This window comes from Typopeltis vanoorti, chromosome 10 (genome assembly GCF_054136105.1).
Source record: "Typopeltis vanoorti isolate ZY-2024b chromosome 10, IOZ_Tvanoo_1.0, whole genome shotgun sequence".
Classification (NCBI taxonomy): domain Eukaryota; kingdom Metazoa; phylum Arthropoda; class Arachnida; order Uropygi; family Thelyphonidae; genus Typopeltis; species Typopeltis vanoorti.
The window spans coordinates 60654347-60666454 of NC_143558.1; the positions used below are offsets into that span (position 1 = coordinate 60654347).

The 12108-nt window shown below is 36.2% G+C and overlaps 1 protein-coding gene across 5 annotated transcripts in view; it reads left to right on the forward strand.

Moving 5' to 3' along the window:
• LOC150102448 (dehydrogenase/reductase SDR family member 7-like) overlaps nt 1-12108 on the forward strand; it is a 149545-nt gene that overhangs the window by 95727 nt on the left and 41710 nt on the right. For all 5 annotated transcript variants that reach the window (XM_090399697.1, XM_090399698.1, XM_090399694.1 and 2 more), the window contains exon 5: nt 8399-8445. In XM_090399697.1, coding sequence (XP_090255823.1) covers nt 8399-8445 — 47 coding nt within the window. The remainder of the gene's footprint in view (nt 1-8398; nt 8446-12108) is intronic.

A 12108-nucleotide genomic window follows, 5' to 3' on the forward strand; every position in this document is an offset into this window, starting at 1 on the left:
ATTCTACTACCTGCCCCAACACGGGGATTGGCAGTGCAATAGTATATATATTAAAGTCAGCTGTTTACTTTATATGCAGATGTTCAGAAAATATATGCAGAAAATTATTGGATTAGAAAAGCAGTGAGAGAACAGTGGTAAAAAAAAAAAATACTGTAGAATTTGAAATCATACGAAGTACATAAGTTGTAAATCAACATATAGAACTGAAGTAGTTGAATAAGAATTTAAATGTATACAGAATGATGGTTTGATTGTAAAATCAGATGTTAAGCAGTGGTACATGGTATCTCATCAGACATTCATCATCACCTCACCTATGTGGATTAATGCAACTTTCATTCAGAACAGCACTTGAAATCTAAGTGCATGTGACAATATATGCTATTAACTGCAAGAGGATAACTTCGTCTACAGCTATTAGAATTCATCATCATCATATTCCTGACATATACCCTCAAGGAGTATACAGGATATTATGATAGTACTACATGAAAAACTTACATCATTACTAACTTCCTATCAACAGTTTTCCTCCAAATCAATCTGTTATCTGTCAAAACTCCAATATAATCAGATCTTATATTTCTGTCTTCTGAGGCACTTTTTACTGTATCAATCCACCTATATCGTGGTCTTCCCCTTCCTTCTTTTTCCTGCCAACTTGGCAGAGAACACTTGTTTTGCTAATCTTTCCTCTCCCATTCTCTTTAAATGACCATACACCTGTGATTACCTCCACTAACACATTCCTGGATGTTAACAATGTCAAGTTCTTTCCTAATATTCTCATTTTTTTTTTAAATGTGATATTGCCATTGATGGTACCTGTTCACACCCCCTAATCTTTCTCAGGACTCTCATATCTGTGGTCTCAAGTTTTTAGTCAAGTGTTTTATTTCTAACTCAGCTCTTGGATCCATAAGTTAAAATTGGTTTGAACACTGTCTTATTTGTATACAGATAATGTAGCATTTTGACTAATTTCTCTCTTATTAAATATAACTTTATTCAGGAGACTTCCTGTCATACTGGCTTTGTTAATTCTGTTGTCTATTTCCATGTTTAATTCACCGTCTTCACTAAAAATTGTGCCTAAGGAGCTGAAATGTTTTACTTCTTCTATAGGTTCTCCATTCATGATGCAGTTGATATTTTCAATGTTTCTGCCTATTTTCATTATCTTTGTGTTGTTATTGCTGATTTTCATACCAAATTTATTACAACAGTTATTCAGTTTATTCTGGGAATCTTGGAGACTTGTACTGTATTTATATAGAAGTGTAATACATTTTGCATAAAGTAAATAGTGGAGATTAACATCTCCAATTTTGATATCAGGTTTAATACTGCTTTCCTTCATAATCTGATTCATATAGATAACACAAAACCAGCTTCCTGTACTTCCTTCAATTCTAACTGCTGACTTACAACTCAAATCAAGACTAAATATTGTTTGATTATAATGACCCATTGACACCATACAACTGTAGTATTTTGAACAGCTTTTCTCTTGGCACCTTGTCATATGCCTTTTGCAGGTCCACAAAACTTAAATACAGATCTTTGTTATATTCCTACTATTTGTCAACTCAAAAAATGAAAATCTGATCCTGACAGCCTCCGTTTGGCCTGAAACCAGTTTGTTCTTCACCAAGCTTCCCTTCCACAATCCTTCTCAACCATTTCTCAAGTATAGCATAGATCTTACCAGGAACACTCAGTAGGGAAATACCTCTGTAATTCTCTCATTCAGTTTTATTTCCCTTTTTATATGTGAGTACTATGAGAACTCTACTCCAATCATCGGGAATTTCTCCCTCTGTCCAGGCCTTCTGAACTATGCAGGGCAGCCACTGCAAGACATATACCTCCATACTTGCACATTTCTGGTCGAATATCATCTACCCTCGTTAGTTTCACACTCAGGATTTAATCTTGGGGGGGGGGGGCTGAGTTGAGTAGATGATTTGAGAATACACACTACACATCGCATATGACCTATGACTGAACATTTGCAATGATTGCTAATTCATAAGTAGTATAGAAATAGAAGACCTGGCACACAACATAAATTAAAAAATTAATTTTAATTAGGAAAAGATTTTTGGAAAATTTTGTAGTGTTTTTTTTTCCTTTTTCTTTTGGGGGCCAGGGCCCCTTGTCCCCCCTCCCCCCTGGGTGTGCCAATGACTCCCGCTGCCTTTCCACATTTCAGGCTTTTGATGTCTTTCTACTTCAAGTATGGATATGTATTCCAGATTACATATCTGTTTGAGGTTTTTTTTTTTTTTTTTTTTTTACCACCGTGTTGTCACTGCTTGTTTTATTTAGCAATTTTTCAAAGTAATTACTCCATACTTCAAGGATATCTTTTTCTCCAGTTTTCATGTCACCTTTATCATCTCTAATTCCTTTTAGAGCACTCTTTCTTCGATTTCTGAGCTTTTTCAACAGCCTCCAGAATATCTTGCCACCTACCTGATATTTATTTTCTATGTTCTTATCAGTCTTCTCATGACTTTTGTTTAGCTAGTTTTACACAGTGTTTAGCTTTTTTACATTTGTCTTTGTATTCTCCAAGAGCACAAGTTGACTTATTCACCAGGAACTTTCAATATGCTTTCTTCTTTTCCTTGACTGCCTCTTTAACTTAATGTATTCACCATGGAGTTCCTTGCAGACAACCTCACTGCATGCTTCTGTGGCTGAATCAATTAATGTTTTCTATAATGAATTGACAAGGTTTGGTTCTTGTTCTCAAAATCTTTCATTTTTTTCTTGAATAATGTTTGTGTATTTTGTGTATCTACAGTTCATATCTGAGAGCTGCTCAACTTTTATTTCATTTTAAAACTTTCTTACACATTCTTCTTTTCAGTATGAAATTCAGTATTATCATGCTCAAAACTGAATGATGATCACTTCCAGTTTCAAATCCTCTGTACACTCTAGTGTCCTTCACAGTGAGAAAATGAGACTTTTCTTATTCCTTGACCCTTCTCTCCATGTGAATTTGTGCACATTTTTATGTTGGAACATTGTGTTAGTAATAACCATTCCATATCATGAGAAGAAATTCAACAGGTATTTGCCATTATTATTAGCTTTGCTCTTTTCTCTAAATATATCTGTATTTCTGACAATCATTTCCAACTCTACTATTCAGATCTTCAACAAGGACCAACTTTTCCTTTTTCATTGTGTCAGTAGGTTTCTCAAAATATTCCTCCACTTTTACCTTAGTAGAACCTTCTATAAGACCATAGGCATAAATAAGTCTCATTGTTCAGTTTGCCATTCTGATATTTTCCCACCACTCTACTTGATATTGCCTTCCATTCAAGAAGATTAGCCTTGTATTTAGTGTTGAATACTATAGCTACTCCTTCTTTTCCCTTGATTGTCATTGCCTGAATATAACATTTTATATTTATTGCTTAGAAAGATCTCACCAGTTTTTGTCTTTTTTGTTTCAGTCACCCCTAATATGTCGATCTGGTACTTATCCAATTCATCTGCTAGTTCCATTTCTTTGCCATTCAGGCTTCTTATATTGATAGTGCTGATCTTGAATTCTGGTGATGTTGATTTGGGAGTGTTTCAGGATTTGTTCCAGTATCTGACTTTTCACTGTTCGCCCTGGTTTCTTGGCAAAAACAATGGGGGCTTTGTTTAACTGGTCAGCGCTCCAGCTGGCATGAAATTCTGTCATGTTCTACCATAATTTTACATTGTGGTTTAAGCTAATAAGAATACAAATGTGTAGAAAGGCTTATGTGTTTGTCGTACATGTTGATTAATTTTAACCATATAGATGAGAACACAGACTGATAAGAAAATAACTATTTATTAACTTATTCTGATATTTCACTGGTATTCTATCCAGCATCTTCAGAGCACAAAAACAGTTTGTTACAGTATGTGAAACAATCTGGATGAATAGAGAGATTTAAGCATTCAATACGGAAAAAAAGGGCATTATGGAGGCAGCATAAGAGAAGTGGTGATAACCAATTTCATGAGGATTACAAAGACCAGGCAAGGTGGGTGACTTGGTTGATAAGGGTAGCAAAAGTGAGTTATGAACAGTAGTTAACTAATGAAGCAAAAAAGAATTCTAAGGAGTTCTTTCGATATGTAGCCACCAAAAAAAAAAAGAATGATTATGGAAGGATGACATTGATTGGAGAAAATGGCATAAAGATAGCTGTTGCAGAAGATGTAGTGGAGATACTTAATGAGCAGTTCATAAATGTCTTTCAATTTTGTGAATATGACTTCATGTAGAGATTGAGAGCAGTTGATAATGGGTAGAAGAGACTGACTATAAGTGAGCAAGAGGTGTATGGGGAGTTGAGCAAACTAGATGTTAATAAAGCTGTGGAACTTGATAATATATCACCGCATATTCTGAAGGAATGTGCCAGGAGTTGGCACCTGCCTTGACACATTTTTTTAATATGAGTCTTGCATTAGGTCAAGTTCCTACGGATTGGAAGGAGGACAAGATTGTATCGCTTTATAAGGGAGGTGATAGAACTCAAGCATCAAATTATAGGCTTATCTGTGTGTCAGGTGTTGTGGTTAAGTTGTTGAAGGAAGCTTGTGAGAACTAGGATCCAGAATTGGGTTGAAAACAATGGTATTATCTTTGATTGACAGCATAGATTTGCTAAAGGGAGGTCATGTTTTAGTAGTCTACTTATTTATTACAATAATGCGACTGCTTCCTTGGACAGAGGAGAAGGATACACAGTAATATACTTAGATTTCACAAAGGCTTTTGATAGATTACTGCATGATAAGTTGATAGTCAAATTAGAGCAGATGGGGTTGGATATTAGATTAGTACATTGAATTGGAGACTGGCTATCTGATAGGCATCAGCAAGTTGTGTATGGAGGAGCCATATCCAGGAAAAAAAAAGTCGCTAGCGGTGTGCCTCAGGGGTCTGTTTTAGGGTCATTACTGTTTAACTTGTATATTAATAATATTGGTGAAGATTTGGATGGAGATATTCAATTGTTTGCTGATGATGCAAAGTTGGGATGAACCATGAAGAGCAGAGAAGATGTCATGGCCTTACAAGAAGACGTAAATAAATTGAGTGATTGGGCACGAGAATGTGAGTACAATGTTGCAAAATGTAAGGTTTTAAAATTTGGGAAACAAAGATGGGATGCAGAATTTATGCTTAACAAGGATATACTGTTAGAGGTGGAGGAAATAAAAGATTGTGGGGTGATAGCGGATAAGGATCTGAAATTTAAGGGACACATTGCCAAAATTGTGAAGACAACACAAAGACTTCAGGGAATGATGTGGAGGACACTGATTTGTAGAAGTAGTGAGATTCTTGTTCCATTGTGTAAGGCTTTGATTAGGCCATACATGGACTGCTGTGCCCAGATTTGGTCACCTGGTTTTCAGAAGGAAGAAGAGATGTTGGAAAGGGTCAAGAGGTGACTGACTGTTTCTGACCTCTGGAAAGATCGAGAAGATGCAATTTACAGAGTCTGGTGGATAGGAGGAAGATGGGAGATATGATAGAGACCTACAAGTTAGTAAGGGGTTGTTATAGGATAAATGTTGGAGAGGTTCTACAGAAAACAGTGAGAGATCAGGGGAGAACCAGATGTCATCCTTGATTAATTCCAATTTCATTGTTTAAATGAAGAGCACAAAATTTTTGCACTCTTGATTTAAATATTTTATTGCCTTTTCAAATTATTTAAGAGAGTAACATTATTGGCATAAAGTAAAGAGCTGAGATTAACATCATCGGTTTTGATATCAGATTTAAATCCACTTTCATTCACAATTTTATCTAGAGATCAAATTATGAATGAACAGATGGCATTAAACTTGTACATCCTTCAAATCTAAATACTACTGAGAACTTAAATGTAAAATATTAATTGCTTGATATAATCTCCCATTTACGTCATATAATGGTAATGTTGTAGACAGTTCTTCTCTTGGTACCTTTTCAACTGCCTTTTCCAGATCTACAAAACTTAAATATTGATTATCATCATATTCCCATGATACTCCAATTGTTTATCTCAAAGTAGTTGTTAAGGTCTTGGAGAAATTAGTGAGGGATCATATACAGCGTTGGGCAGATGAGGGTAATGTTATCTGTGAGAATCAGCATGGATTTGTTAAGGTGTGATCTTGCTTTAGTAATATGATTGCCTTTTATAATAAAGTGACAAGAGCAGTTGATGAGGGAAAGGCATATACTGCCCTTTTTTTGGATTTTGCAAAGGCATTTGACAGGGTGCCACATGATAAGCTGATATTTAAGTTTTGCAGATGGGTTTTGATGTCGGATTAGTCAACTGGATTCAGGATTGGCTGTCCGATAGGTATCAGAGAGTTGTGTATGGTGGGGCAATATCAAGGAGACAGAAGGTTACAAGTGGGGTTCCATAGGGCTCAGTACTGAGACCTGTATTATTTAATTTCATATATCAATGAAATTAATGAAATTGATATAAAGAAAATATTTTTAATAATATTAAAAATATATCCTTTATATCAATGACATTTGGCAATGGATTGCAAGGGGATATTCAGTTGTTTTTAGATGATGTGAATCTGGGCAGGGTTATTAGTAATAGTGCAGATGTGGTAGCTCTGCAAGAGGATTTGAATAAACTAGATGGATGGGCAAATGAATGGGTGTATCAGTGTAATGTAAAGTCTTGAAGTTTGGGATACATCAGTGGGAGGCTGCATACTCGATTGGAAGAGCTGTACTGGAGGAAGTAGGGGGAGATGAGATCTGGAGATGATGACTGATAGAAAACTGAAATTCAAGGAGCATATTGCGAAGAGTGAAGGTAACCCCTAGAATTGCTGCAATACTGAGAAGGACACTGACCTGCAGAGATAGAAGAGTTATCGTGCTGTCGTATAAGACCCTGATCAGACCACACGTAGAAGTGTGGTCTGATCAGGGTCACAACAACTCCTATTTGGTATAAATTCAGTGTGTTCTTTCCCAGTTTCTCTTCCACCATTTTTCTTAGTGTCTCCTCAAATATACTTGCTTCAATCTTACCTGGAACTCTGAATAGGGAAATTTCTGTATAATTCCTGTAAGTACTTAAACATTTTTCAAAATACGACATATTTACATTTTCACCCATATTCCTTTCTTTTCTTTGTGGAGATAAGCTTTGATAGATCAGATGTCTTGGGAAAATCTCCCAACTCATCTTGATATTTTCTCTAATACTGAGGGAGCAGCCTTCTTGTCAACATGATCATAGAGCAGCCTAACCACTGACCATCATAACTATAGCCACTTTTACCAAAAATAGGTGATATTGATGTGAAGGACTTTGCAGTATGGCTTCAGCATTATCCCTCTGTTAGATGACATTTCATCATTTGGTCATACAGTCAGAGTGATGATCTTTGGATCAACCAGAACTCAATCATTAATGAATGTGTTCTTTATATATAACATAATATATAATGTCAGTTAACTGACAAAAAGCAGAACATTTAACAAATAATGTTACAACAGCCATGTTGTAACATTATGGTATCTAGAAAGCCAAGTTATTTGGCTTTGACCTGCCCATGAACCTAATATGTTGGAGAAAGAAGTGAAAAATGGAGAGAATTATTTTTGCTACTGTAAGTTAAGAGTCCATTTTATTATAAATATAATTTATTCACTTAGTTATAGTTTAAATTAAATATACCAAGAAGTTATAACCAAGTGAATAAACTTTCTGTAATATAATATAATGGACTCTTGACTTATGGTAGCAGAAATAAAGATACTCCACATGCAAAGTTTGCATGTGGAGTATCTTCACTACTGGTCTACTTCGATAGAGAGGCTAATAACTTTGCATTAATTGCTTTAGTATCCTATAATGCAAAGCTCACATCCTTTTGAACATGTATAACGCTGCATTATGGGAAGGGCTTAGCTCCCACTGACCTATTAAGGTTGAAACCAGTCTGGGTTATGAGTGGCCTTTCCCATAATGCATAGCATTATACAAAGGATGTGTGCTTTGCATTATGGGATTCTAAGGCAAGTAGAAGTAGTCATTCTACTTGCCTCAGTACTTATTAGTAGCCTTAGTAGTCATTAGTAAGATCATTAACCTAGTTGTAAAGATATTTCATGCACAAACTTTGTTTGCTTGCACTCAGATAAAGAATTAAACATAATTTCTTGACAAGTTTGATTTATATTATATTATATTATATAAGGCAGTTCATTTCAGAAGAGGATGTGTGAAGACTGAAAATGTTAAAAATAGTTATGTGATTTAAGGATATATCCTTCATACTGTTAATGCTAATAAAAAAAAAAAAATTATTTGCAATGGAAATAAAACAAATATTTTTGTTTTGTTGTTAGGTGCTCCAGGATCTGCATCATATACAGGTTCAAAGCATGCATTACATGTAAGTTTTTGTTAATTAATAAATGTTTAAGCGTATTTAGTAACATCAGTTCATACTGTTACTAGTAAAAAAAAAATCATGGCTGGCTGAGTGGTTAGCGTATCCGCTCTCCAGCCAAAAGGCTGTGGGTTCGAATCTCGCCGTGGGCATGGATGTTTGTGAGTGTCTGTGGAAATACTAGTGGTGGTGGTTGTTGGCGGTAGATGGCGTTGGTGTAGTTGTGGTCAGTTGGCGGATTGAGTAGTGGAGACAGTTGTAGAGCAGGTGCTCTCCATCGATGAGTCCTTGGCCTCCCTGGAGGTGTCAAATAATAATAATAATAATATAAACTACCTTAAAGTTTCAAAAATGTATTTATAGTACAAAATCCTAAATCTCATTCTCCAAAACTTTATGTGATCAAGAATAGCATCACTTCTTACACTGGTCAAGTCTTTATTGAATTACTTATGTAGGAAACCATAATTTAAGCTTTTTTTTTTTTTTTTTTTTTTAAATCTAAGCCAGGGAGCATAGAAAGTGAAAAGCAGGAGATGTTTAGGCATTTGAGTTTGGCATGTGCAAGAAGAATGATTGTTATGGGAAATTTTAACTCTAGCAGTATAAATTGGGAAGAGGAAATGCATATAGTAATAAGGGAATGGAATTATTGAGGGACAAATGTCTTAGGCAACATGTAATAGAAGGAACATGAAGTTCAAGAGTTGTAGAATTAGTCATAGCATCAGAAGAGAAGATTATAACTGAGATGGCATCTTTGCCCCCAGTTGGAGAGAGTGACTGTGTGGTTTTGACTTGGAAGATGAATAGACATTATTATTATTATTATTATTATTATCATTATTATCCAGGCCTCCATGGAGTCAAAAGACTCATCGTGGGAAGTCATTTTTAGGAAATACAAAGTCTATCATACAACTTCTTGAACCCATTAACCGTACCCACTCCAACCACTCTCTCAGGCAATGCATTCCAAGGTTCATCACGCAAAGAAACCACTCCTCACCCTCTTGCGCACAGCCTCCTTTCATAACTTCCAGGGATGGCCCCTTGTCATTGCTCCTTCCTGCCATTCCACCAAGTGAAAGAACTCTCCAATGTCTACCCTGTAACTGCCTCTCAACAGTTTAAAAGTCTTGATCATATCACCTCTCCTTCTTCTATCCACCAAACTCTTCAGTCCACATGCAAGCATATCAAAGAGAAAGGAATGTATGTGCAATTATAAGGCAGGTGATTCTAATAATCTTACATATCCACATGGGGTAGTTCCATAGAGGGAGGAATTGGAAGGGCGAGATATCATTAGTGTTTAGGAACCTGTGAAGGAATATTAATTAGCAACAATAGCAAACTGTATACCACAAGTGAAGAGTAAAGTGGATAACAAACAATATCAAACAGGAACTGCAGGTAAAAAAAGATGTTATGGAAGAGAGATAATGAGAGGGATGGAGAGTAGATGCAAGAAAAATATAAGACTTAGGCCAGGAGAGTGACTAGTATGGTAAGGAAGGTAAAACTGGAATGTGAGAAGAGATTGGCCCTGAGATCCAAAGAAAATTCTAAGGAATTTTTTTCATTATGCAGCCAGTAGGAGGAGAAATAATTGTGGAAGAATGACATTGTTGGATAAAAATGTGAATAGAATGACAAATGCAAAGGACATAGTGGAGTTGTTCAGTGAAAACACTTTATTGGAGTATTTCATCCTGGAGAAGTGGGTTTTAATACTAGGGCAGGTTCGAGGTTTTAGAAGTGCAACAAGAGAGTGTGTTTCAAATACTGAATAAGTGAGACTAGATGGAATTTCACTATGGGTTTTGAGAGAATGTGCTAAAGAACTGACAGCTCTGTTGACCTGGTTTTTCATGAAAGTCTGGCCATGGGAAAGGTACCTAAGGAGGGTAAGAAGTGCCATTGCATTAGGGTGGCAGCAGATTGGAAGTGTCAAACTATAGATCAGTTTGTATTTCATGAGTAGTTGTTAAGATCTTGGAGAAATTAGTAAGAGATTATTTACAGCATTGGGAAGATGAGGATAATGTTATTTGTGAGAGTCACCACGGATTTGTTAAGGGACACTCTTGTTTTAATTAATAATATGATTGCCTTTTATAATAAAATGACAAGAGCAGTTGTTGACAGAAAGGTGTATTCTGCCATTTTTATGGATTTTACAAAGGCATTTGACTGGCTGCCACATGATAAGCTGATATTTCAGTTGCAACACATGGGTTTAGATGTCAGGTTAGTTAACTGGATTCAGGGTTGGCTATCTGATAGGTACCAGAGAGTTTTGTGTGGGGGGGGGGGGAGCAGTATCAGTGAGGCAGAAGTGCCTACTTCTTGAAAGTGGGATCCCACAGGGCTCAGTACTGCGACCTGTATTGTTTAATCTTTATATCAATGATATTGTCAATGGATTTCAGTGGGATATTCAGTTCTTTGCAGATGATGTGAAGCTGGGAAGGATTATTAGTAATAGTGCAGATGTGGTAGCAAGAGAATGGATACTCTGTTGGAGGAGCTGTACTGGAGGATGTAGGCAAGGGATATGGGGTTGATGATTGATAGAAGCTTGAAATTCATGAGAACATATTGCAAAGGTGGTGAAGGTAACCCAGAGGATTGCTGCAATCCTGAGAAGGATGCTGACCTGCAGAGATAACAGTTGTCATTCCATTGTATAAAGCCCTGATCAGACCACACTTGGACTATTGTGCTCAAATTTGGTCCACAGGATTTGAAAGGGAAAAATTAATCATGAAAAGAGCAAAGGAGAATAAAAACAAAGATGATATCAAGATTGTACAATGTTAGTTATGAAGATAGTTTGAGGGAATTTGGACTGAAGTGTTTGGCAGATAGAGTGGTGATGTGATTGTGACTTTTAAACTGTTGTGAGGTAGTTACAGGATTGACACTGGGGAATTCTTTCATTTGGTGGAACAGGAGGGAGCAAGGATAAGGAGTCATCCCTAGAAGTTACAAAAGGAAGCTGTGAGCAAGAGGGTGAGGAGTGGTTTCTTTGCATAGAGGGTAGTTGAACCGTGGAATGAATTGCCTGATAGAGCAGTAAGAGCATGAATAGTCAATGAGTTGAAGGAGTGGCATAATAGACTTTGTGTTTTCTAGGATGAGCCTTCCACGATGAGTCTTATGACTCCATGGAGATCTGAATCATAATAATAACAATAGTAATAATTATATTGTTTGATATATATTTTATATTATATTTTTCTGTAAGTGCTTGGTGAAACTATAAACTTGGAGTTCATGGTGGACAGATTCAGTTTTTAGAAACCATATGGCTAAGGTATTTAAGTCATCACATTAGATAAATAAATTATAAGGAGAGGCTGAGAAAAGGAATGAGAAACAGGTTTTTTTTTTTTTTTTTGCATGGAAAGTGGTGAATGATGGGAGTGCACTGCTGGAGAGTGTAGTAGCTGCGGAGAATGTGAATGTGTGAATGTATTTAGCACATGGTGTGATGAGGTGTGTGTGTATGACAGGGCACCTCCCACAATGAGTCTTTGACTCCATGGAGATTATAATAATAATAATTCTGAGATAGCATTTCATTATTTAATCAGGCTTCTTGCCTCATATTAATTAAGCAAAGGTGATGAGGTTAAAATCTTTGTGAGTATAGTATAA